Consider the following 27,343-nt stretch of genomic DNA (forward strand, 5'->3'; position numbering starts at 1 on the left):
GCACACAGATGGCAATTATAATTTACCTGCTCACTGTCCTCTTTATATTTTTTCCCTTTCTCTTCATATGTTCTCTTTTGAGCAGTTAATTTTTCGAGTTCTGATTCAAGTTTCTGAATTGTATCCACATCATTCATATGAGCTGAAGCCAGATTGGTCAATCGTTCCAGCAAGCCATGATTTTCTCTACTCTGCAATGAGCAGGACAGGATAAAAGGAAATAGAAAAATGCACTGAAACTGTTCCATCGAATTTTAAGGGGAGTTTAAAATTCTGACCTACTTCTTCTCTCCATCCCATATCAGTCATGATTATTTCAACCCAGGACTGTTTCCATCAACTAGATTAAAACTACCATTTTAAAGACAATTTGGCTGGAATGGCTCTCAAAAATAAGCTGCAAAATAAACATAATGTTGAATTCCCCAAAGTTACAAAACATGTTGTACTAGAGGAATATCTCACACATCCTTCATCCTAACACTAACAACCCCATCCAGAGACTGGATGGACTTTAGAAACAGTAAAAAAATCAAAAAGGTAATTGCAGACTCTTCTGATTTGCATAATTAACCCAAAAATACAAGGAAACCCTAGATGATTCTTTCCACCCTGGGTGTAGAAAGCCTAGTAGTTTGTTATAAAGGACCATAACCCTTACATACTCTCCTGTCTTCTCAACTCAACATCTTTGACTAGAACAGACAGGATAAAAAACTTAGCACAAATCAGAAGCTGACTGCTTCCCCTCACCTGTTCTTCTATCCTTTTCTGCAGCTGCTGAACTCTGTATGAGAGCTGGATGTTCAACACGAAGCGCCGAATGTTCTGGAACCTGCGCCTGGCCAGCCATGCACGGGCATATTTCTGGAGAACCACAGCCTTCTGCTCCTCACGCATCTTTAAAACAAAGGGTTAGCATCCCTCTGTAATTAGCTCAATCCACAGCAATTGTAACAGCCTGTGACTCTACACACACTGGTGAGGACAATGCAGCTCAGGGAAATATCAAAATATTGAAATATCCAGGCTGCAGGCACATTTGAGCCACTGTAGTAATCACAGTAAATGGTCTGCATCCAGCATAAACCAGACAGAGAACTTGGTAAAAAAACTAAAAAAACAGAGCAGAAGATATGAAAACCAGATGTGCAAAAGGTAAAGTTTTAGGAATAACTGCTATTGTGTTCATCTTTTTTACAGAGCACAAGTTGCCTCCAGTTACTGAAATAAGACCTTTGATAGGCTGTACCTTGCGATACTTTTTTCTTGCTAGAAATCCTCTTGTGTAAGCTTGGATTGTCACAGCAGCCACAAGGATGAGCTGGCAAAGTCTACGGACGAGGTAACCCCGACAGTATTTCTGAATGATTATGGCTGCCCATGTTTCCTTCAGATTTCTTGCAGTTATAGCTTGCCTTAATTCAAAAAACAATAAAATTTACTTAGGTCACATTGGATTTCTCATGCTCATTGCCTTGGTCAGTCAAATTACATACACACACACACAAAAAAGTGAAGATATCAAAACTGAGCATCCATTATTAAAAATAGAGCTTGTTCTTCAACCAAAGTGAAGGACAGGGAGTTATCCACCACTTTTAAATGTGCCTACAAGCATTTGTTCTGATGGTCTCTTTATGAAAACCTCAAAGCCTACACAGAGCCATGTTTCATTCTGCTTTGACAATGCCTGGTGCACTTTCTTTGCAATAATTTGTCCACACTAATCCGCACACCCCTGATTTCTTCTCTGGCTCTGAAGCTCAGCAGAAAGCCCAACTGGGCCATCTATTATCAGCTAAGGACTGAGCTCACAGGCAGACAGGCCTCTTGGGGATCTGGGAGACAACACTGGAAACCTGTTGGGATACTTCTCTCATACCAGCTGAATAACTTGACCATGTTCAAGTTCATAATTACAATCAAGAGGAAATGGAAATACAATTGTGGGAATCCTTAAAATCAGAGAATTTTGGGAAAGCTGCAAAAGGCAGGCTTCAGAGACAGCAGAACTGTGATTAGAGCTAAGCAGTAGCCATAAGATTGGTCAGCAGAAAAAATTATGTAAAAAGTAGAAAAGTAAGGACAAATAGAACAATGGTCTGTGTATTAACACTGGTCTAGAATAACTCCCTAAGCTGCAGAAAAGTATATCTAGCAAGATATGAGGAAGTTCTAAGCCTAATAATGGAGCTCTGTGCATTGTGTTTTAAGGCTTACAAGCAGGTACTGTATTTGAAATAAGCAAGCATTGTTTTAACCGAGGGTATGTGTGCTTATAGTGATTGGATAGAACTACTGTCAATGTGCTTTTGCTTTGTGTGATTGGTCAAAAAACTTATAAACTAAGTTGCAACGTTAAGTTCTTAGTCTGCTGCCTGGGATGTGAGCTGCTGGCATCTTCCCATTGTCATAACCATGTAATGAGACTGATGCTGGAAAATAAAACAGCTCAAGGCACTGTGTTCCAGGCAGTCCCATCCCGTTTGTTACTTGTACACAGCCCCCAGCCGGCGATAAAACCTGACTTGCTCTTAGATATAAACTGCCCTTGGGGCACCAGCTGGCCCTGTGTGAGGCTGCAGCCAGGAGCAGGCCCAGCTGGGCAGGGTGGGTACCTGACGGTGCGCTGCCCACGGTAGTACTGCTGCACGGTGAGCGCCGCGCGGCGCAGGGCCACGAAGCGCCGGCGCTGCAGCCAGCCCCGCACGCGCCGCTGCAGCAGCGTGCACGCCTGCCGCAGCCTGTCCGAGCGCAGCTTCTCCAGGTAAGCCACCTGCCCCGCTCTGAAAAAAATCTTTGTTCTCCCAAACTGATACTGGTTAGGATCCTGAAAGAGAAAACAGTAGGTTCGTTAAGTTTTTAGCTTATTTTTGTAGGCCAGATATTCTCTTCCTTTTATAAATTGTCACTTCAGGCAAACTCTGCTTCAAGACACCATCTTCCTGAATAAGAATATCTTCTCTGCCTGCTATGTAGATAGGAGTATGTAGGGGGGAAAACCCACTTAGCAGGAAAGACACAGAGAACAACATCAAAAGTTGTACACTCATGATCTAAAATTAAAGGGAGGCTCTGGACTTATCATCAAGGCCTTAAAAGCAACCTCCTGACCTCCTCCTACAGGTCTGGTTCCATGGGCTCAGCAGCACCTTTTGATGCACATTTCTAGCCTAGAACCAGTGAGCTGTGCGAGAAAAACTTGGGGTGAGGCTGCTTTTAGGTTCCAGCTCTCCCCCTTGGCCTGTGCCAGAGCTACTCAGCAAGAGTGTCTGTGTTTGGTGTCACACATCCCTGAATCTGAGCTCAGTCCTGGCATGCTGGCTTGACCAGGACCAGCCTCACCACCACAGGCTCACCTAACAAATAGAAGCAATGTGCAAAATAGCAAATTTTTGAACAGCTCTTCAATAAGCTGCATTCCACCATTGAAACCCATCTTGTGCTTGTAATACTTGACAAATGTATACCATTTACTGTTTACTGGTTTATAAATGCAGGATCTCTTCCATTTTGCAAGTGACAATATTAATCACAGAGTGGTTAAATTCTCTGTCTATGGCCACATCATGACTGTCACAGCACAAGGTTACTGACCCACAAGCCTGTGTACAGCACAGTAAATCAGGAAAACCAGCAATAATGTAAATACCTTTCCTGCCTGAGGAGAGATACTACCCTTGACAAAAGAGACCTTTTATTACTCATAGATGCTGTAATACATCTATTGGCTGGTGCAGACAAACCTACCTGGATCAGCCTCTGCAAAACAGTCTTGCAAATCTGTTTCTTGTCATTTATGGAGAGCTCCTGCTGTGTCATAAGAATGCTGTAACGGCTGAAAAACTCAATGTAAGTCCACCTGGAAAATTAGAAGTTAACAAATTAATTTCATGAACAGACAAGTAGGTGTTTTTTGGCACAGGGGGGCTCACTGCTATCCCTACCTGGATGGGTAGCTCTGTGCACTAATTCGAATCGTTTCCAAAACACCACATGCTCGCAGCTGCTGAGCAACTCTCTTGGAATCAAACCTAAAAAAAAAAGCAGTGTTATACTTTGCATTCTGCTGGGTTTGGCATGCTGTAATAATTAGAACCATTCTACCAACTGGATTTGTATTTCTGCTCATAGGACACAAAGCTGCCTGCTTCTTATATAGTATCTTACTCCATACCATATATTAAAAAGAAAAATCTATTGAAAAATCTGGGTTTTCTGTTTCTTTCTCAAAACTAAAGAAGACTGTATTTATTTATTTATCTATCTCACTAAAATTCCTATTTCCTTTCAGTATTAACTGTGACAGTTCACAGCTGCAAGTGGTAAAGAATAGTTCCACTCTCAACACAAAACATACACAGAAATAAACCCTCTCAACAGCCCATTAGGAAGAAACTCTCCAGGTATTTTTTATCCCATTCATTATGAATAAACCAGGATTTGCTCATTAATACCTGGGTTCAAAATTACAAACACAAGGCATGGAAAGTCTCTTTCCTGCTCTGACCAGAGCTGTTATGCCCACAGAGCCCACCACCAGTGTCAATTCAGTACTAGCCAAGAGAGTCCTGTGGCTGGCAGATGACTACAGTGTTCTCTCAGAAGCTCTTGGTGCACTCTTCTTGTCTAATTCTGACATATTTTTACATTATCCAAGCTATTTCTGCCCTCACTGCAGGATCATGAGATCTCAGTGCAGTGATAGCAATATAATATCACCAGTAACGTGTTTTGCATGGAAAGATTTTGTCTGGCTACAAGAAAATGAGCTAACATACTTAAAAGACTGAATTTAGAATCAAAGCTGGCCTCTTCCCTCCTACTCATATATGATAAAGGCTTTAATTTCATTTGCCAGTGCACTGCCTGCCAGCTGGAAGTCGTATAGCTGACACCAGAGTGCTTCCACAGGTCTGCCCAAACAGAGACCAAGAGCTGCATTAAAGTTTACTCCTGCTCACAGGTTAGTGGTTATATATGGTCATAGGAATTATGAAAATTATCTGCCACATATGACTGTACTGAAACATTAAAATTACATAAAAGTTGGCAGAAAATCTGGGGCTATGTTCAACAGTGTTCACATCTTTTCTGACTTCTAAAGCTATTTTAAATATTTCTGCAGACAACAGGGAGTTTCACAAAGAAAATGGCAGAGGCTTTTATTCTCTAAATATGAATTGGGGTAAATCCATACTGCATAACGGCAACACACCAATACAAAATATTGATCAACTAAAACCAAAGGAGGAAAACCTTTACCCTAAAAATATTCTGACAAATGCACAAGCACTAGTATCTAACTTGAAAATTATTAGGTTAAAGGATTTTTAAGGTAACAATAATGATATTTAAACATTCAATTTTTGTAAGAAGACAATATTTTTTTCAAATTCACATATCTGGGAAGGAAAACCATGTTCTGTATGGGAAGTTTCTCCACAATAAGAGTTTAGCTTGCTGTCACATCACTACAGTGATACAGAAAACCACAGCTGAGCACAGCTAACATACTTACTCAAAAGGCAACTTCTCATCATTTGGCTTTATGCATCTCACATAATGAGGAGTGGTTGCATTGAGTGTCACCATAAGTAAAGACAAAGAATTCCTGAACTGGAAAATACCAGACATAAGAGTTTTGGTAATGAAATATTTCAGTAAAAAGTCAAATCTTGGTCTTTTAGTTATTTGGTAGGTTTTGGCTGGACACTGGGAAATAGGTTTTAGATCTTAAATGCAGGAAATTGAAGACTGTGGCTGTACCAAACAGCCTCCCATATATAAAATAAACACATCTATTATACCCAGACCTGGAGCACTGCTCTGTGGCTCTTGCTGTCCTGAAAACTGGACAGTGCCCCATGAACAGTGTCAGAACCCAGTGTCAGACTGCCCAGCATTTCCCAGCAAGTGCAAACACCAGAGAATAGCAGGGTTGTGGGGTACCTTACTGCCCACAGTGGTCCGGAGCTGTTTGTTGGGTGATTTCAGAACAGGTCTGGCAGATTTGATGTTTATAGTTGAACTGAAAGGTGAGATGGACACTGGACTGTCTTGAAAAAAATTTGCACACAGATGAAACTGAAAGTGTGGTGAAAGAACCAGAGTTAAACACTGTGTAACTGCAGCATCATTTTAATCAAAATTACATTTACTATACCATAAGATGCAAACCCCTCAATACTTAGGCCAGGTATTTTGAACTGGGTATCAAACAAACAACAACTGAAAAAAGAGTTGCAATGATTCTGACTCTATTGTGAAGCACTCACATATTCCACACACAGAACTCAACATCTGTGAAAGCAGCCTGCAAAAGCTTTTTCAATATCAGCAAATAGGGACATAAATACAGAGCAGAGCTAAAAATAAGAGCACTTAAGGCTGTGTTTTCACAATATGCAATTTAAATTGAGAATATGTTTTCAGGTCAGACGAAGTCAGCTTAAGAGTAATCCTGAAGTCTCAAGGCTATCGACTTCAAAGGGACAAGCAGGTGGGAAGTGGCAGGCACACATAAGACACCTGATGTTTTCCTTGCCCTGGCATTCTCTTAATCTCTTTTGAAGAATAAACAAAGGCAGTTGTTAATGATAAACCACCTATCAAAGCTGCATGTAATGACTACAGGAGGAAAAAAAAAAGTTTTTCAGTTACAGGGATTACAAAATGCTCTTGAAGGAAGATATTAAAAGAAAACCCCAACATAACTAGCAAAGTAAATGCATATATATGAAGAAGTTGAATACTGTGTTTTTTTCATTTTGTATATTATTTGATGGTAAAAATACACACTTCTATAATATTAAATAAATTAATAAAAATAAGACTAAATTAATTTATTCAACCTATTAAAAATTTGTATATCAGAAGAAACATTTTAAAATCAGATCTGAATTAATTCCAGTAAAATCAGGTATTCAGAAGATTAATTATTACTGTTTGTCACAAACCTTGCTCTCTTTCAAGATTTCAATCAATACTTCGTGTACTGTATCTCTGTTTTTTTCCAGAAATCCTTCACATTTATATTCTACCTGTGCAAACACGTGAAATCATTAACTTTTCAGCAACACATAAACAAACAGTTGGCAAAATAATAATTTTTACTCTCCCAGCTGTGGTTGCCAAGAGCTCTTTATTAATCTCAAACATGATGGCTGAAACTCTGCTTTTCCCAATTCCATTAACTCAGGATTACACACACGGATCCTGCAAATTTAGAAGCAGGAAAAACTGCCAAAATCCAAATCCTTCTGCCTTCATTAGGAACTTCTTTCCTCCTTTCTTCATTATTCTATGACTTCAAATCAAGGCAGCAAAAAGGAATAATACATCTGAAATGTAAATAACTGAGACTAAAATGTGTATGAGCTACAACTATAACTGTTCCATTTATACATTCTATTATTTTTCTGCTTTTTTATCTTGATGATTTATTTTTATGCTCTTAAATTCATTATCTTAACATCTTGTATTTAAATGTCATGTTACAGGCAGTATTACCAATAAACAAATAGCACTATTGGAGATCACTTTTATAGAAGTTCCAAATAGATGTGGCTAATGTATCTTATTTCCTACATTTGGTTGTTTTCTGAATGAGCAACTGCTAGAAACACAGGGAACAATACTGGGTTGCTTACACTGTACCTTATCAGCAAAGTGTTGAATGATGAAAGAAGTGTTTGACATCCTTGGCTTTTCAAAGAGTGCGTTTTTATTGACAAAATTATTATACAGCTTTTGAAGCCAGTTTTCATCTTTTCCATGAGGCAACTGTAAGAATAAGAAGGGCAATCTCTTTAACAACCTGGGCTGCTGGAGCAGCAGAGCTGCTGATGGCAATAAACACTCTGCATGCAGTGAATTACAAGGCCTGATAACCAGCTCTTGTCTCTCCAGACCCACCAGTAGCAAATCAATTTCTGAAAGAAGTTTGTATTAATCCACAATGTTTTGTATCAAAAGCAGTGATTTGTGGACAAACTAAATTTAAAAAAACATTGGTGGAAGAGCCCCTGGGGGACTGAGCAGGCCAAATTCCTGCTTGGAGCAGGACTAGCAGCAGCAGACTGCTGCTTTGCCTCCAGTGCAGGAGGTGGGGATGAGGGATGAGGATCCCACTGCGCTCCTGCCCAGCCTGCTCCAGTCCTGCACTGCCCCACAGGGATGAGCTCCAGCTGCTGCCCTACTTCCAGCTAAGTTCTGAGATCCAGCTATAAGAGAAAACAGAATAAGTAATTTATAGTCAAGATTGCCAAACAGAGGGCAAACATTAATGTTCCTTTTCTGAAGAAAATCCTCTATTTCCCATTGAAAAGGGTAAAATATGGATTACAAGCCCCACCTGTAAAAATCTATATAGTTTTTGGTTTGCCTTTTTTTTTAATGAGCAAATATTAAATTACCAAGCATTCTTCATCCAGAAGTTCTAAAATTCCCATTTTAGCTTCAATAAGGTCAATGACAGGCTGGTTGTCATAAAAGTCTATTAAAGTCCATGGGATATCTTCCTTCATATATTCTTCTTGTTCAAGTTTAAAGACATGCTGGATTTGCAAAAATTTTGAAAACATAAAGAAGGTTACAATTAAGAGAAAATAAGTACAGTGTCTGCATGTGCATAGTTGTTGTATACATAAGATAGAAAAAAATATATTTTGGAGTATATTGTATGTCTGTCTGTAAGAAAATAAACGTCTAAATTTTCATTTATATTTATGTGTAGCTATGCTTACATATAAAAATAAAATATTTTTATTTCTTACTGGATAGCCACTATCCAGAAATATCCACCACTCAAGCACAAATAGCATTTACTAATATCCACCCTGAAGCAAAAAAAAAGATAAAGAACTGTAACAAAAAAAGAACATACCAGGTTAAACTGCTGCTGTAGTTTTTCATTAGCATAATTGATACAAAATTGTTCAAAACTGTTCACATCAAATGTTTCAAATCTGAAACACAATTCAAGTAAGAAAAAAAATCCTTTGACATCAAAATCAAATGGCAGCATCCCTGAAACTCTTTGGAGACATCCTAATGTTTCTAAGACAATTAACTAACGGTAAGACTAATGAAGATGCTAAGGAATTTCAAAACTTCTCTAAAAGCTAATGTTACCAGACATAATAAAGCTAAAAATCCAGAGTTAGATCTAAAAGTATCATATCAGAAGCGAAATTTAAACCTCATTCACAAAAAAATATGGTATTTATAGTAGCAGAGGATTTCTACCAATCTGGGTGCTAAAGAACTTATATGACCATGACCTTTTAGTAAAACAAGCCCCTCCAAATTCATTACCAGCACAAAAAAGTGCCTTTTTTATCTACTCCAAAAAAAAGGCACTCTGTTTCCAGAGACATTCTTACCCATAAATATCCAAAACACCAATGAAAGTGTGCTGTTTGCCAGGGAACTGCAGAGCTTGGTTAATTCTTTCCACAATGAAGTCAAATAAATGGGAGTAGATTTTCTTTGCCAGGGCATCCCTGGCGTTGACAGCCTGGGCCCTTGTCATGGGCTTCACCACGGTCTCCGAGGTGGTGACAATCTTCCTGTGGCACAGCCACCGGGCCATTTTGTCACAGTTTAAATCCAGAAGCTCACAGAATATACTGAGGTGTTTATCTTCCATCTTTAAAGGAGATCAATAAATATTATTAGGGTACCTTTAATTCTTTAACTGTCTGTAACTGTGTAATTCTTTAACTGTGAAATGCTTGCTCTGCTGCCACCAAAGTATGATTTTTATTTTGAGATAGGCAGGGGGCTCTATTTACTTCTTCATCTGATAAAATAGCAAGATGAGCTAAAGCAAATAGAACTGAATAGAACTTCTGATATAGGAGAGAAAAACTTGGACTGGATGAGATGTTTTGGATTAAGACACTGAAAGTTACTTTGGTCTATTTTTAGGTGTTGCCCTTCAGATTTGCATAGCTTGCTGGGACACATTCTGAGCAGCTTTCACTATACTCTGGTTCCTGCATCCTGCAGAGAGTTCCAAAATGGATTTTCCAGCAGCTGTGGATCAATTGGATATGGAGTACTCTTAGCCACACTTTGCCTTTTGTTAAGACTTTCTGAAGCTGGGCACAGAACAGCATCTGTGTGAACATTGCTGCTGTTCCACACAGATGGAGATGGAGAAATCAATCAAGCTTAGTACACCAGATTTAATGCTGCTCTGAGCCCCAGATATGAGAGAAACTATTGCTAAAGCACTTCTGGCATAGAATAGAAAATGTTGGTATCTGAGTGAGTAACTTCCTTACACTGATGGATGATCTTTCATCTCCAACAGCTGCTATTTCCACATTGCCCAAGTGCAGGATTGCTGCCAGCATTTTAAAAACATCCATCTGAAAATCCCTCTTCAGACCTAAAAAAACATTCCTTGATTATTTGTAGTACACAGAAACAGTACAATTAATTAAAGCAGAACAATGCTGGGTTACTTGCTTTGTTGTGCAGCCAAGAATTGTACAGCATCTCTGCAGAGTAGGATGCAAATCCTTGGTTCTGCCAATTTTCTGCCTGTCTGATCTGATGATAGATTGGGCATAAGTTCCTGTACCTCCCCAAGTGCCAGCTCAAGTCTGGTTTAGCTTTTACATAAGCTTTTATTGGGGCAAAGAAGCTTCCAATTCCACTTCTGCCACAGCATGTTAGTTTATGGCCAAGAAGACTCCAGCCCTCAATGCTTCTGACCAGTAACAATTAACACCAGTTGCTAATTGCTCCTACCCAGCACTTCAAATACAGACCAACCACAATGGACAAGCTGTAAAAAATCTATTTTGGTAATTACTACTAACATTCTGGATATTTCAGAAACAATAAACCTTTGCCCATTTCAGGAAAAAAAATCTACTGAAAATGTGTCCCCGAGAATTTACCGAGTAAGGCAAATGTCTTCTGAGTCTCCACCATATTTGCTCTGTCATCAACCCCTTCTATTACAGTGCTGCCACCCATTCGTGTGTAGTTAAATTCTTCTGCACTCCCTGTAGAAAAGAAGCAAGTCTTGTAATTCTGCAAAAATTAGGGACTGGGGAGAACTACTTGTTAAAGCTTTGGTAACACAAAAAACCTAAAGATGCTGTAGATGACAATGTTTCAGTGACAAGGTGGAGGTCCTCTTTTTTCTGAGGGAAATCCATGTGCCCAGCTCAGTTAAGCTGACACAAATCAGTATCCGTAATTCCTAGAAATCCTAATAAACAAACTGGAATGGAGACTGTGTAAACATACACCTAAAATCTGCTTCTCCCAGCTTCTCTGTAGATAAATGAATCAATTCCCTAAGCTGTCATAGCATCTGTCACTACAGAAAGTAAGAAATAAGATTTCCAAAGACACTCAGGTACTTGATGGTGCACTATCTGAGTTTCCAGGGATTTGCTACCAAGTCCAAAACCAGCAGGAATAACAGCTAAGTGACTTTAAAATGCAGGTCCTGTTTTAAGGCTGTGAGATTTATGCTGTAATGTACTAAACATCCTAACACTTGAAAACCAAGCCTTAAAATGCTGCACTGCAAAACTGAAGAGCAGGTTATTTTCTTGAGACCTACCCAATTTAAGATGTTCATATTCAGGTTGCATAGCAGATGCACACAACTGATAAAATATATGGTAGTTCCTTTCATTTTCTGACTGTAAAATAAAGCAAAGAGCAACACCACAGGAAAAAAATTAACAACAAAATGAAGAAACAAACTGAAAAACACCTGATATTCAACATACTGTAAAGTGATAATGACAACTGAAGGCTAAATTCTGCTGCAACATAGGTTAGCAATGACATTGTTTATTATTCAAATGGTCCATCTTAGCAAGAGCTTTGAAAGTGATACATTCAAGTATACTTTATTTCCACTGCCAATATGCATAGTTCTTTCCCCAAGGATGTTAATAAGTTCTTCAGCTTGAACAACCATCTACTAACAAGAACTGTCAAATGTTGTAACAAAAAGATGTGTAGGAGTGTCAGCTGAAACACTGCCCTGTGGGAACTCAAAAATCTCTCCATTTCCAAACCATCCCGCAGGGCAGAAGATATCCAGAAGTATTTTTCAGTGTACTTACAAAGTTACAATACTACTAAAAAAGAAACCTTTGTAAAAACCATTTTATAAAATTAAATACCTTCTTTAGTATATTATCATAAGCCATGACATTGAAGTGAGTCACATGAAATAAGCCTTGGCCTTATAAATTTTCAGCCATTTTTTCACTCAGACTCTCTCTGCCCCGTATATGCTGTTCCTTTCCAGATACAATTGATTTCGGTTACTGTTGCAACCACAAGTACCAGATTTGCAGTTATTTCAGGGAATTCTCCCTGAGAAGCATTCGTCACTTAACAAAAGGAAGAACATGGAATAAAGTAACTTATCATAAATAATATTAGCTTCTGTCAAAAAATAAATCAATTGCTGACTGGATACACTCTTCAGAACTTCACATAATATTTTCAATATAGAACTAGTACAGTGCATCAGTGACCTTGACTATTTTAGACTTTATTTTACCCACCTGAAATACAACTCTGGATTTCTCAAGCAGGTATGTTCTCATGTTAGCTCCAATGATTTGGTAACTCTGATCAAAACTGATTTCAGTGTATTTCCCAAATCGACTGCTGTTATCATTCCGTGTGGTTTTCGCATTGCCCACAGCCTACAACAATTATAAACTTTTACAATTTGATTTACTCATGTCTCTCATAAGAATTACTTTGTCAAAACTTGAGTCAACTACAAGTTTCTAAAATCAAAGGTGCTCAGGGATCAATCTCTGCTCAAGCACTGAACTCTGTTACTTATATTTTGACAAGCCTCAAATCAAATAGTAAAATACTACATAAACTGAAAATCAGACAAAGTATACTTTTCCAGCATAAGGGTCCAAGTAATAAAACCAATCAACTTGTTCAATATTGTTACATCATCATCTAATTAGGCAAACTAGCACCTCCAAAGGGCCACTGGTAAATCAGACAGGACCAGGTGTTCCTGAGGCTGAGCACCTCTCTCCATCAGTAACATTCAGAGGCTAAAATTCAAATTTAAATACCCAACTTAGACAGATGAAGCATCCCTAAAGATTTCAAACAAAATTTCCCAGAAGCTCTCAGAATTCTTCCCTTGATGAGTACAGACTTGACAGGCATTCCCCCAAACTTACCTCAGTTATTGGATTGGATGCCAGTACTTTATCCTCCACGTGAGCATTGCTGCTTGACTTACTCACAGTGGCAAAGTATCTCATGGTATACCTTGCAGACACAGTCTTTCCAGCTCCTGATTCTCCGCTGACTATAATGGACTGATTCTTGTTATTTCTAAAACCAAATAATCAGACAGTTTATGTCAGACATGTCTAAAGGGCATGTATAAATGTAGGAATTAAACACAATGTTTGAAATCACAGCTGTGCCCAAGTCTTATACATCAGTTCCATCTTACATCTATTCTTCTCTTTCTCCTCCTCAGCTGTAACCTCTAGGTTGATGTCATTGCTATTCACTAAGTTTTACCCCTCATCAAGGATGAAAACAGTTTTGGTTCTAGAAGTTCCCCAGCTGGTTAAGGAATTCCTTCTCCTCTAATTAAGCTATGTGTTCAAAGGTATTCCTAATAGCCAGTAAAATTAAATGACAATTAACAGTGCCACTAGACTTCAAGAGTTATTTATGGACATTAAATAACATACTGTACCTTGCCATTTGCTTGTATGCTTCTTCTGCCACAGCAAATATGTGTGGATCCATGTCCCCCATGTTTTGCCCACTATAGGCATGGATAATGGCATCTCCATATATTGGCAGCTGCTTATAGGGGTTTATTGCAACCAGAATTATCCCTGCAGCAAAGTGTACAAAACAAAAATAAAACACAGGTTAGTTAAATGAAATGCCTGGTTTTGGCAGCTGAAATAATACAAAGTAGCAATATTTTCTAGGTAGAATATGCTGATGAACAAACAATACACTCACATATAAAACCAGTTAACATGAGTTAAAATACATTTTAGGAAAACAGTACACACATCATGTTGCAAACTGAATCAAGATTAATACTTTTTAAAAAAGATTTTTAAAAACCTCTTCATTTCACTTAGCTTACCACTATATGTGTAGATAAGCTTAGACTCCACAAAACGAATTTTAAGGTTGTGTAGAACAGCTGGTTCATGCAGGTAACTGAGGGCAGTGAGATCATTTTCACCAACAAGTATGTCAGGATTTCGTAGTGGTGGCAAAGCAGCTGGATCAACAGGGTAACTCAGGTCCTGTCAACAAAAATTACTTGAAATGTCATAAAATGCATTATGTTTGCATAAATACAAATCTTCTACATTTACATGAAGTTATAGAGTTGATGGAGCCCTGTCTGATCTTCTATTTCATTGTTCCATACACCCCACTGAACTTGGGGGAATTGGAGCTGTTCATTGCTTATGAAAAAAAAAGCCTCATTCTCTTTATTTACAATATTTTGTATTGAAATCTGTAAAAAATTGACATGTTCAGCTCTCTACAAACAGGCACATTTCAAGGACAGATGAGAATAATAGATCAGCTGCAAATGAAAGAAAGTAAAGACCTGGTCAGAACTCAAGTCAGCTCTATAACTGTCCTTACTTGCAACACCTCAGTTTTCCTTACAGAAAGTTTAAAACTCACTTCTGTTTCTTTCAACAAATCCATTTAATCATACCTTTAGTATTTATCTTTATGGAACAGGAATGCAGAAATACAGAAATGCTTTCAAAGTATTAAATCTGTAAAGAACTTAGATACTAAAATTAACAATCTTACACAAACCAACTAAAAAAGCAAAAAGCTGGCTTTGTGAGAGCGAACTATGCCTGTCCTGCACTTCTGATTTTCACTTCAGTTTAGGATGAGTTTCAGGGCTTGTCTCCAAAGCAATCTCTGAGGTATGTTCTCCATGCTAATGTCTACAGACTGTAGAATTGCACTGCTCATATTTTGGGCAGCAGGTGTGTACTGTACCAATTTCAATATGATGAAAAAGAGAAATGTGTATATGTTATTTAGATCCCATAATGGTGAGTGTTATGTTTCTACATAAACATATCTCAGCAAACCCCACAATAATTCAGGCCTTTCTCCTTACAGTTCCATCTTCTAATTGTAAATGGAGAAAACTGTCTCCAGCTTTGTAGTTTTTTGTGATTTCTGCAGACTGCCAAACTTCTTCATTATCAGGTATCCAAACCCTATTGTACTGTAACAGAAAAACAAGACAATAGTTAGCTTAGCTACTATCATAATACCAGGCTAGCATTAAAAAATACCTTTCAAACATCAAGTGCAACCCCATTCCAGGACTTTTGGGGTTTACTATTAGCTCTGTACAGCAGGATTTTTTTTTTTTTTTGCGGTTTTGTTCTTTTTCATGAAAGAATAAAAAAAGAAAGCAGACTCATTAATTTCAGACATGCATATTCTGCTCCTGTTCAGAGCAGAGTCTGCAGAACAACACAGCATGCAGGAAGGTGAGCAAGGGCCAGACTGTTGCCAGGCTCTTCAAATCCTGTAACACTTAACAAAGAATAAAACACACTTAAAGGGGACACGTTGTTTCTAGGAGGGTTCAAATAAGCAAGTACCAGAGAAAGCATCTCATTACCAGAATTCAGACAATCAGGTATGGACAATCACTCCCCTGAATTCAAGTACAGAACACTGAAATCAGAATGCATTCTGCCAGAGGCACATTGTCATACCTAAGAAAGATTGCACAGTTCCCTTTCTTTTAATGGGACTGAAGTGCAACCTCCAAACATCTATCCCTGCTCTAGGACAAACTTCAAAGACTACTGGCTGGTTCTTTCTTTACAAGCAATCAACTGGCATACTTTAGCTCCATCCCAGCAAGGTATCTGTAACCTACTGAAGCATAGATATTTGAAAACAAAAAAATTGAATGTAAGTTATGCTGTTTGAACCATTTAGTTCTCCTATGCTGAAGTTAAAATGCAGAAGCAAAAGCAACTTCTTTAAATGCTCTACCTGAGAATCTATGGGAAACAACATTCCTTAAAAGGACATAACACAGCTGGAAACCTCAGGAGTAGGGAATTACTTTAGTGATGTGGAGTGTGTCCTTCTCATCCTGACAGGGTTTGACAAAATGACATTGTTGTCTCTACTCACACAAGAAACTATAATGTAAACTCTTCCAGCATCTTTCTGTTCTGATAGCCAGAACCCTTCCCTTAATTCCCTTACCCTAGCTATATTCATGGCCAGTTGAAACAAGCTGCTTAAATAAACCTGTGAGAACTGCTGCAGCTGCTTACTTGAAAAATTAACATTAAGTCACCATTTCATGAAATGTGAGCAGACCCACAGATCCCTTGGGGACTTGTATTCCCTTTCCTTTTGGTGCCGCAACTGTTGGTTTTGTCACAAACTACTTTTTTCTTCTCCAGTTTGGAAGGAGCCTTGGAAGCTCCAGCAGATCCTCAGAACATGAGTGTCTCTGCCCCAAGAACCCCCCTGGACCATGGTGGGTGCCTGCAGAGGCAAGCTGCACTGCACAGCTGTAGCTGCTTTAATTCTAACCCCCAAGGATCAACACCAAACAATTTAGAGTAGGAGGGACTTGCACAAGAATGTCCTGTGAATTACCCTGTGCTGCTCAGCTGAGTTTTCAGTATCTCCAAGGAGAGACATTGACCTTTCTAGTGAGCCACACACCACCCTGGTGCTCATCAGGGGATGAACAACCATGGGAACCTCAGCTGCTGCCATGACACCTCTTGGCTGATGCTCTCAGCATGATAGCATTTTTCACACAATATCCAAAATCACAAAGACATTTTCTAAACAACCCCGAACAACTGTAATGGCAATGTTCTCATCTATCTGACCAAGGGGACCAAAGGCCCAGCTCCTCAAGTATCTATTTAATAGCCACATGAAAGACATAGCTAATTTAGCTTTACATTTGAGTTTTCCATGTTTATCCAACTATAAATTGTTATTTGTATCATTCCTTCACTATGCTGATCTCCTCCTGGCTTACAAATAATGCTTGTTAAACTGAATTCTTTGTTTGCTGTTATTCTTTGTGAGTTAGAATATCACCACCAAACAGCCTCCGGGGCACACAGTGTTTTCCCATGCAAGAAAATGAGCTGCACTAGGTCAAGGACGAGAAAGGGAGGGAGAAGAATGTGATAAAAGCACTGATTCTTCAGGAAAGGCCCCTGGAGTTGCAGGAGCCTCCACTGGCAAATGCACCCAGCCTAGAGAGCTGGCTGTCTCCAAACCCTGCCTCGCAGGTAAACAGACGGGAGTTTGCTCATTTCCGTGTCAGGTTACACCCGCACTCCTTCCCCCCTTCACCTGTCCAGCATTCCTGGGAAAAAAAATCCACGCTCCTTCTCCCAGCGGCTCCGAGCGCGGCAGCAGCGGCAGCGGGACCCACCAGCCCTGCAGCTCCATGGGAGCAGCTGCTGCTGCCATAGATGAGGGACAGGCTCACTAAATCACCAACATACCCCTGTTGGTTTGTTATTTAAAGCTAAGCAAACAAACGATACGTCACAACGCTCCGGTGACTACAGGAGAAGAGGGAAAAGTTGTGCAAAAGTTTCAGCGGGCGCATTAAGGAGGAAGAATCTTTGCTTTAGGGCCAAGCTCTGCCGCACACATTCAATATTTGCCCAACAGAAAGCGCGGCGCTCCGAGCCTGAGCGCCCAGGGAAGGGCAGTTAAACCTTCACGCCGCCTAATCGCTGGCTGGAGCAGCGAGACCTGCTCCCGGAGGCCGAGACTCTCACTAAAGGAGTGTTTTTCTCAAAGAGAAGTGTCTCCCTCCCCGTGGTGCGCTGTCCCGCACGGGCGGCTCCGCGCTGTGCCCACCGCCAGCGGGCACCAAGCGCTCCGGCACGGCCCCTTCCCCTGAGCCCTTCCCCAGCCCCGCTCCGGCACAGCCCGCACGGCCCCTTGCCCTGAGCCCTTCACAGCCCCAGCCCCAGCCCCTTGCCCTGGGCTCTTGCCCAGCCCCAGCCCGCGAAACGGCCGGCGGAGCCCGCACGGCCCCTTGCCCTGAGCCCTTGCCCAGCCCGGCTCCGGCGAAACCCTCCCGGCCCCTTGCCCTGGGCCCTTCCCAGCCCCAGCCCGGCTCCGGCGGAACCCTCCCGGCCCCTTGCCGTTCCCCAGCCCCGCTCACCTGCGTGTAGAGCTCGGCCAGCGCCATCGGGGCACAAGCCGCGGCTGCCCGGTCCCGCAGGTGCCGCGGCCCGGCCCGGCCCCCGCCCCGGGGCGTGGGGAGCGGCCCTGCCCCGCTCGGCGCTCCCCGCCCGGCCCCGGCCCTGCCCGCTGGGCCCGGCAGCCGGCACGGGCAGCGGGATCCCGGCTCTGTCCGTGCCCCCACTCACCGTGCTGGCACACCTCGGACACACCTTTAGGGACCCGGAGTGATGGACACTGCGGCTGCCAGAGGGTCCCCGGGGAGCAGTCCTGACCCAGCGGAGAAAACCAACAGAAACATTAATCACGGCCCGAAAAGCGCTGTAAAGGAATTTCTATGACAAGCTCAGAATAAGATAAAAATTAACAACCCTGAGTGCATGCAGTAGGTTTAAAGCGCTGACAAGGTGCTACAGTTGAATATTCTTTATGAGGAAGAAGACTTGAATAACCTCACAGTGCTGTGTTTTAGCAGGTGGATACATGCCAAGACCCACCAGCCCTCCCCACCTGACATGAGGAGCTTCCATAGCACACAAGGGAATGTTTTAGTGCAGTTACTCAAATTTTATTTCAGGAACAGTTAATATTAGATGACAAAACACCCTAACCAGAACTGGGTTATGTTGAACAAAGCATTCTCCCATAAGTACAGCAGTTTATGGCACACTGCTGCTATCTGGGTGTGTATTTACACATCCTCAGATTTTAACCAACTCCCTTGGCAGTCAACACCAAGCCTGCCATGGAGGCAGAGGGAAACCTGTGACCAGCTGAGGTCTATGCCAGCACACAGCTCACAAGCCACCAACCAACCAAAAACACCCTGAAACAAACTGTACAGTTGTACTTTTATTTGGACATTTTCCAGTGATAGCTATTAGGCTACAGTTTTTATGATGCATACATTTACTAAGTACAACATCAGACACTACAACAGATCAGAGCTCAGGTAATTCTGACAATGTTTTGTTTTTCATCTATGTACTGTAGTGGCATCAAGTGAAAACCTATGTTTAAAGGCTTTTCCTCATCGCATGAAGTATCAGCATCTTAAAAAACCCAAGTGTTTACTCATAGTTTTAGTATGGTATTTGAAATGTGTTCAGTTTAAATCACAAATTACATATAGACCTTCAAATTGCAATTGCTGGTGTTTCCAAGTTGGGAACAAATGTTGCTGGATATCAATCCACTTTCAATGAAGTGATGCTACTTTTTCCTGTAATAGATTAATCTCAGTTAACTGACTTAAGCACTTTTATGTTCCATCCCAGTCTGAAGTGTGAGAAGCTATTTTTCAAAATTTGGATAGAAGACTGTGTCCTAAACGTCAGAATAAAATGATCACTGGAATAAAAATACACCAAACTGAATGAGGTAATTATTGTGCAAAATCTGTAGAATAACTGTATATATTTCTAAGGGGTCATTGACAAGTATTTTTCCAGCATCTGATAAAATCTATCATCTCAATAGATAATAAATTAAAATATAAAAGATATGTCCACATTAAAAGAGCATAACAATGATTCAAAGGAAAAAAAAAAGTTTTTAAAATAATTCTGCATTATATTCCATGGTTAAAGAGATTTTAGTCCTAAGGTGAAAGTTATATTATACACTCACACTAAAATTTTACTTCTGAAAAGTGCATGTAAAATACTGCCATGTAAAATGTTAGATGAATTACCAACTACACATCTATTCCAACTCAAAAATATTTTCCTTTAAAACATGTCAAGCAGCATATACTTTTAATGTGATATAAAAGTAATACCAGTCCAACCACTGAGTTAAAGGATGATACCTATAAATTACTAGACACTACTTTTTTTTAAGGAAACGATACAATAAGGCTTTTTACAGGTAAACAAACTTCAAAAATAAACAAAAAATACATTGAGGCATACATTTTAAACACTAACGCTTAAGTAGTGGATGCATTTCCTGATCTACAGTATGAACATACTGTAATGCCAATTGTTTGTTTTTCAATAGGAAAAAAAAATTGGGAGGTCAGCATGTTCTCAAGTGTTTTCTTTCCTAACCCTGTTACTGGATGCGAAGGCTTTGCCATTACATTCTCACAAGTACAGTACCTGACAGTCTGAAAACGACCTTACACCTTATTTGCAGCCACTTCACAGCAGCCAGAATCTCACAAATCAAGTAACCTTTGAAAAAGGAGTGTTTGGTATTTGGTGCAGAGGAGAACCTCAATCATTTAGCAAAGATCATTCAGAACTCTTTCACAATGCAGTATCAATTCTTGGAAGTACTGGCATGATCCATCAAATGTATTGTGGGACATTTGAATACAAGATGATAGGAGCATCTTCAAATGATTCTGAGAAAGTTTATGTTGTCTTTATTTCCAATTTTAGCAACCATACAAACAGCACGTCTGCCTTTCAAGTAAAACAAAACTGAAATGTTTCAGTCTGCTTAACAGCAAATCTTTTCTCTGTGAATTTGCAGGCAAACAGAGGAGCACCAAACAGTCTAATAGTGTACCTCTAGGTTATTTACCAATATTGTAAAATAAATTAACGTTAACACTAAGATGCAGATTATTATAATACATTAAAAATATTGCACAACGCAACTGAGCAACGTGTGTGGCTTTATTTTTACATCTATGTTTGAGCCATCCACTACAGAACTGGAACCTTACACGAGGCCTCCACGCTCCAATATGCCTCACATTGTGAAATGTGAGTTTTTTATAGCAGATCCAAGATGTGTGAGACAGAAGAATCTTTCCAGTAAAATGTGCAACATTCAAAGTAACTCAGTTTCTCATTATGCACTCTGATTTCCAACCATTAAATCAGCATGAATCATAGTCAAGTGACAGCATCATAGTCAAAACCTACTTAACTTTCTTGTTAGTCAACCTTTCTAAGAACGAGAGCCTTGGGCTACTGCAGAAATTTTCTATTAAAGTTTGTCCTCTCATATTCCAGTGTGAAAGAAGACTTTTCTCTGTTGTTATTATTTTTTTTTAAGTGGCATAAAACCAAGAGATTATACTTAAAATACACATTGTCATCTCTGGGGTCTACAAACAAAGAACAACATTAGACAGACTCTATAACCTAAATAAATACTAAAATCATTACTGACTTCTGATCGTTTGCTTCAAGATTCTGTATTTTTAGCTAACTACTTTTAAAAATAACTAAATGTGTAATTTCCAGTGTGCTACTTGTGCTTAGTTACCATTTTCCTCTACAGGTGTTACTTGATACAATGTGCAAAATTCCAGTTAAAATAACAGACTGCAACAGACTGTAAGTAAGGTTGACAACAAAAAAATGAAGTATCTTATTTTTAGTGCTTAGTATGATACTGTCATACATTTAAAACAACAGAATATGCAGCAGCGATTTAGTTTGCTTGGTAAACCACAGTTCTAACAAATAAACACCTAAGTTACAGCATATAGTGAGCTATAGGACTTATCACTACAATTTATGTCAAACTGACATAAATGAGGAAGTGGTTTAAGAAATAACTTGATATATTGCCAGTTTGTGTTCTTCCATTCCGTTTTTACAAATTAAATGTAACAGGCTCCCACGTGACTGTGTATTCTACTACAAAATGCCTTACTTTCAAGTCTTCCATGTCCAGGACTGTGACTGTCCCTATTGGTCCCCACCTATGAGAAGATTACATATGGATTTTAATTTACACTATTTAAATATGTTACTAAAGATCTAAAAATGTCTCTAGACAGCTGAAGACACAATTTTTGTCCAAGCCCGATTTCCATACTCTGGACATGTACAAATCAGTGATGTCCACATCAATGCAGCGACCAATGAGCACAAATGCACATCTTTCTATGAGCCTTCAGCCTGTGGTGCTGCTGTGCAGTTCCCAGCTACCTTAACTACACACCTGGGCTTAGACAGGCTTTTGTTCAGAAAAACGTGGGTTTAGTGGCTCACTACGTTTGAACAGGTACAGACATCAGGCAACTGGTTCTCCATCTAACACTGACGGGACATCCTGGGGATCACACGCGTGATATGAAGCCCAGGCCCAAACTGGCTGGGATCTGAATGGTTTCTAAAGCCAGAGAGGATGGATTGAAGGGGAAAGTAACAGGGAAGATGTGTTTGGCATCCATGAGCAACTGAGGAGAGTCCTTCCTGTCCCGCAGACGCACCTGCAAAGATAAGAGAGTGATCACATCAGCATTTAGCTAGCTGACTGGGAAGAAGCACCTTACAGAGCTGATCTGTGCTTACAGATGTGTGTGTGCAAACACACTCTGTGCTAAACTGAGCTGACACATTTACACCAGCTGGGACTTCACACTGTAGTTACTGTGATCTGCTTCACTTCTGCACATCTCCCCCTTACAGTGAAATCTGGGAATATTTAAATTCCCTGCAAAAGGAAGATTTTGCCCAGTATCTGGTAACCATCTTTTCAGTAAGTGGAATTACTGCTTTATCTCAGTTGTACCTTCCCAATCTCCCTTATCATGCTATACTGTAATTCAATTTCTAATAGATCAGAAAGTTCACATTTGTTTCTTTAGTTTTGCTCTACTGGCTGCTTCTCTTTGGGGTTTTCAAAACTTTTCACTTTCACCAATATATATACAAAAATAGAAGGGGTAAATTAAGAACTTAGTATGGATACAGGCCTTAATTTTCAAAGCACAGAACTTCACATTCAGGCACAGGTCTGGATAAATTTGCATATCTAAATCTTACTGCTTGAAAAGTTGTCACAGAAGTGAGCTTACATACACAAAGATGAATAAGCACAAAAACCCCTCACCTGAAAACCTCATACATAGTGACAGGGAAACCAACACTTTCATCTAAGTATGGAGGCAGGAACTTCTGACTGCTTAAATTTTAAGGCTGACATTGCCTTTTCAATGCTGTTAAACTATGATAGCTAAAAAGCACAGTTTTCATGTTCCTGAATGTATTTCAGAATGCAAACAATTTTGGCTGATCAGAGGTTTGCTTGGAAATAGTTCCAAGTTAGATAAAGACAGACAGACATACCTGTATTGTACGTATAAATGACACCAAGACTCTCTCTTCAAATTCATTAACTGGAGTATACAAATTCAGGACTTTTACAATCTGTGAAGAACAACAATCACTTTCAGGTACATGTTACTGATCAATCAACAGATGCATCCATGATTATACCATGATTAGTATAATTTTAAAATTAGCTATTTAAAAAAAGAAAGTTATTTTCAACTATCTGTTGTTTTTCTGCTTTATTGATTAATGCAGAATTCCATCACCCTGCTCAATGCTATGTTAAATGACTGCCTCCTTCAGAACATATGCTCTTTGGAGGTAGAAACCAAAACTTCTACATATGTGATGAAAATACCAAATGATGGAAAAATCACATGAGAAGTCACTGACTGTGTTCCTAGCACCCCCAAAAACATGATGTATTTCTCGCTCTAATTTTTACCCTGTAGTCATGACCTCCTGTAGTCTTACAACTTCTGTTTTTCAAGAGAGTGAGCTATTTCTCTAAAAACAGGGCTAAAACCACCAAAGGAAAGAATTACATAACAAAGACCTTAAATAATAATATGGGTGAAAAAACCTATTAAAAATTCTCTTTGTTTTTTTACCCTTCCCTTCATTAAAAAGCCAAAACATTTTGTTTAAAAGTTAAAATGCAGCACATGGAATTCTACCTTCTTATTCAGTAGAAAATGAAGTGATTTTGCAGTAATGTGAATTAATAAATCAAAATGGCTTTATTAATGCAACTGCTAGTGCTGACACAACAGTGAAAGAAACCAGGGAAATTTCTTCCTTTTCCTGGTGAGAATTGTTCAGTAAGCATCAAAGATGCTTGGGTCCATTTATTCCTGGTCAAGTTCTATGCAAATGTAGCATGGTTTGAAAAAGAAGGGCAACAGATCTGTACAAAATCTGAGCTTTCGTAAATAGGAGTCTGTTTACTGAGACCCACTTGGTTCAGCCTTTGAGGCTAATGGGTACAGTAACTTCACACTCTCGTTTGCAGACTCACAGACAACAGCTCTGTTTGAATTGTCCATCAACTTGGCTGGATACCAACTCTGATGGCAGGAAGATCAATTCCTGCTACCCTAGGCAGAGCTGTCTGGAGTACAGAGATGTCTTTCAATGACGACTTTTCTCTAAGGATTTCCAAAAACAGAGACTGTACAACACTGCACCCTGCACAATCTATTGAGCTTCCTCTCATTTGTCCAAAACTTATCTCAAACATCAGACTCAAAAGGGTCTGGTCCTTTTTTCACCCCTCCAACTTAATCTGTTTTAGCAAAACAAAGTAAAAAACCTCCAATTCATGAGTGACAGCAGTGCTGGCTGCTGAGAGCTGATCAGGAGGGACAGCAGGACAGACAATGAGGATTTGCTCACCTGGGCAGTGGTCAGTGCATTGCACATTGAACATATGGCTTCTGCATCTTCATCTGTTTTCTTTTTTACTTGCAACAACTGTGCAGCCTGGATGAGGGGTTCCAGGGTTTCCTTAGCCCCACTATTCATCAAATTTTTATCACGTAGCCATTCTTCCAGTTGACTCACATTGTATCTGTACAAAGAGGTAAGAACATCAAGAATATTAATGCCTGATTAGGGATAAATGGAAAGCATGTGCCATTTCCCTTTCCCAGTGCTGCTTTTCTTTGTCCTTATGTGTTTTTCTGTCTTGTTATTTTGTCTTCACACTGTTTTCTTTCAATTAAGGCAGGAATTTTGACTTTCATAACAGTTAGAAACTATGGTCAAAGATTTCCACTAACTAGTCTTTCCCATTTGTTTCTGTTGCTGTTAATTGCATGAATGTGACAAGAAGAAAGGCAAATGAGAGATTTTGTCCATGTTAAAGTACAGTGAGGCTTTGGGATGTAACTTGAGGGACTGGAATGCCCTGGCTAAATTTCCTGACATATGCCAGTAAAATCCATTGAACAAGTGATGTGAAATGCAGGAGATGATTCAGATGGCTTTACCTCAGGATGCAGCAAATAAAGAGGCATCCTCTGCACCACCAGTATACAAAAAAAAAGCAGCAGGTATGTTTGCTATTCTCCTCTAAAAGCTGAGGAAGCAATTACCAACATTTCACCTAGAGCTCTGATTCCCACTTGATAATTAAACACTTTTTGGCTTGCTTCTACCACATTTCCTTGAATGTTAGGTAGGATTTGGCCAAAGTCAACTAAGCTGTTTTTAACCAAATTTCACCAAATCAGTTCAACACCATCTGCACCATTTGCATGTGGAAGAATAGATATTTCAGATATCTGCAGCTCCATCAAGATGATATTCAGCAATGTCAAGAGTTCAATAAGCTTTCCATCAGTGCACTGAAGAGAACTGTGGAAGCTGTCCCACCTTATCTGCATTCCTTTGCTCCAGGAGCACATGTCCTTGCGCAGGAGGAGGTTGTTGAGTGTTACAGCCCCAATGATGTAGAACATCTGCTTGACCACCTGTTTGATCAGCTCTGGGTCCATGCCATGCTGGCACATCACCGAGTGGAAGGAGTTCAGCTGCCTGATGATGGAGTCCAAGGTGTAGGTGCCCTCGTCAGCAATGCTGGACGTTCTCTTGCGCAGCCCCGTGGGCTTCACCCCTGACACACCCTGGATGGTCTCGTGCTCCAGCATTCCTGAAACTGCATTTGGTTGACACCGTTATTGTAATGACTGAAAACTGCTGATACACAAGGATATTGGGCAAAACAGCAAAGCAGAGAGAGCAGGCTGGGCTTTCTGTTAGCCACAGTTTGCCATGATTTCCAGAAATTGTGTCCCCCATTATATTTGGCAAAATCTGAGTTCACGGGGTTTTGATAAAGATTCCAGCATGTGTGTTTAAAAGGACAGTATGAATCTAGCTCAGGAAAGTACTTTTTTCCTCCTAGGGTCATATGAGCAGTGGAGTCAGCAAACTGAGAGCTGTTCCATTCTTTTAAATGTTGTGATTGGAAAGCATCATGAAAATTTCCGCAGAAGTACTGTCTAAACAGAAAATGAAAAGTGTTCTTCATGAAAAAAACAAACCCTCTCTGAATGTTAGCTTTATCACTGCTTGTGATTCAATTCCTCACTGCTGTCAATAACAACAACTAAACATTTTTTCCATATTAATTTCAATTAAGAGTTCTCATGTAATTAAAGTCTAATTTTTCCATGAGATATCTCCCAACAGACAGGGTAACAAAGATCAGATTGTCCTGACAGCTTCTTCCTGCAAATGCCTGATTTATGCCAAGCATGCATAAGGTATACCAATTTATTCTGGCAGTGCCAGAAGAACCAGTCACAGTTTAGTTTGTCCTCTAATCCAACCTGTCCAGAATAGTCCCTGTCATCTCTGAACAGAACACCACAAGAAATATTAATGAAACTCTACTGTTTAGGAAGAAATACAAGATACACCTACTACCACCATCACAATTTTCATTTTGGTACTGTGTTGTGAATTTTAAGGAATTCAGCTTTGCCTTACCAATCATTGGTTGCAGAATATTTTCCAACACTCGGACAAGTTGTTGGTAGATCTGAATAGCCAAGTCACTCAGAACTTGTCTGTATTCAGCTAAATCAAAATTAGTGAGGCAGTGTTCATTCTGACGAGGTGTATTATGCTTCATAAACCCCTGCATTCATAAAATATCAGAAAATAATGCTTCAGTAGAAATATTACACAAACCCAGTATTTTCAAAAATATTACACAAACCCAGTATTTGCATTTTATTTCATGCAACTGACAAATAATACCTTAAGTCACAGCCCCTCAAAATTTTAGTTTGGAACTTTGTCTGATTGAGGCTAATGCTAGGATTTGCTTTTCAAGTGTCATGTCCACAGCATCTGCTTCCTTAACTCAAAATTTCAAGTCCGTGACACAGGAACAACTCTGCCAGCTTTCTGGCAGGCAAGACACCTTCCCACTCCAGCATGGGCATTTTCACATGGCCAGCTATAGTCAAAAGCAGAATTAGGCTCAAAAGAGGAATTGGGCATATCACAACCTCCAAACATCAACTGGTCTGCCATACTATGGCTAAAAG

General features: G+C 39.8%; 2 protein-coding genes across 3 annotated transcripts in view; both read right to left on the bottom strand.

Annotated features, from left to right (window-relative positions):
- The window catches only part of MYO5C (myosin VC), a 34,073-nt gene extending 15,698 nt beyond the window's left edge, over positions 1 to 18,375 (bottom strand). The window contains exons 1-22 of the mRNA XM_071441549.1: positions 18,239 to 18,375; positions 15,170 to 15,280; positions 14,153 to 14,318; positions 13,745 to 13,889; positions 13,212 to 13,368; positions 12,561 to 12,704; positions 11,597 to 11,678; positions 10,920 to 11,027; positions 10,296 to 10,402; positions 9,390 to 9,655; positions 8,891 to 8,972; positions 8,421 to 8,561; positions 7,663 to 7,788; positions 6,963 to 7,046; positions 5,956 to 6,090; positions 5,525 to 5,622; positions 3,951 to 4,037; positions 3,754 to 3,865; positions 2,622 to 2,833; positions 1,253 to 1,418; positions 754 to 900; positions 27 to 191 (exon numbers count right to left, since the gene is read on the bottom strand). Of these exons, the coding sequence (XP_071297650.1) occupies positions 27 to 191; positions 754 to 900; positions 1,253 to 1,418; positions 2,622 to 2,833; positions 3,754 to 3,865; positions 3,951 to 4,037; positions 5,525 to 5,622; positions 5,956 to 6,090; positions 6,963 to 7,046; positions 7,663 to 7,788; positions 8,421 to 8,561; positions 8,891 to 8,972; positions 9,390 to 9,655; positions 10,296 to 10,402; positions 10,920 to 11,027; positions 11,597 to 11,678; positions 12,561 to 12,704; positions 13,212 to 13,368; positions 13,745 to 13,889; positions 14,153 to 14,318; positions 15,170 to 15,280; positions 18,239 to 18,265 (2,868 nt within the window). The 5' untranslated portion in view covers positions 18,266 to 18,375. The remainder of the gene's footprint in view (positions 1 to 26; positions 192 to 753; positions 901 to 1,252; positions 1,419 to 2,621; positions 2,834 to 3,753; positions 3,866 to 3,950; positions 4,038 to 5,524; positions 5,623 to 5,955; positions 6,091 to 6,962; positions 7,047 to 7,662; positions 7,789 to 8,420; positions 8,562 to 8,890; positions 8,973 to 9,389; positions 9,656 to 10,295; positions 10,403 to 10,919; positions 11,028 to 11,596; positions 11,679 to 12,560; positions 12,705 to 13,211; positions 13,369 to 13,744; positions 13,890 to 14,152; positions 14,319 to 15,169; positions 15,281 to 18,238) is intronic.
- A 722-nt stretch (positions 18,376 to 19,097) lies between these two features.
- Positions 19,098 to 27,343, bottom strand: part of MYO5A (myosin VA) — a 101,841-nt gene continuing 93,595 nt past the window's right edge. For both annotated transcript variants that reach the window (XM_071441551.1, XM_071441552.1), the window contains exons 35-39: positions 26,778 to 26,928; positions 25,659 to 25,941; positions 24,678 to 24,852; positions 23,298 to 23,378; positions 19,098 to 22,438 (exon numbers count right to left, since the gene is read on the bottom strand). In XM_071441551.1, the coding sequence (XP_071297652.1) occupies positions 22,286 to 22,438; positions 23,298 to 23,378; positions 24,678 to 24,852; positions 25,659 to 25,941; positions 26,778 to 26,928 (843 nt within the window). In that variant the 3' untranslated portion in view covers positions 19,098 to 22,285. The remainder of the gene's footprint in view (positions 22,439 to 23,297; positions 23,379 to 24,677; positions 24,853 to 25,658; positions 25,942 to 26,777; positions 26,929 to 27,343) is intronic.

This window comes from Agelaius tricolor, unplaced genomic scaffold (assembly GCF_023055355.1).
Source record: "Agelaius tricolor isolate 1412-34295 unplaced genomic scaffold, bAgeTri1.0.p SCAF_16, whole genome shotgun sequence".
NCBI classification, from domain to species: Eukaryota; Metazoa; Chordata; class Aves; order Passeriformes; family Icteridae; genus Agelaius; species Agelaius tricolor.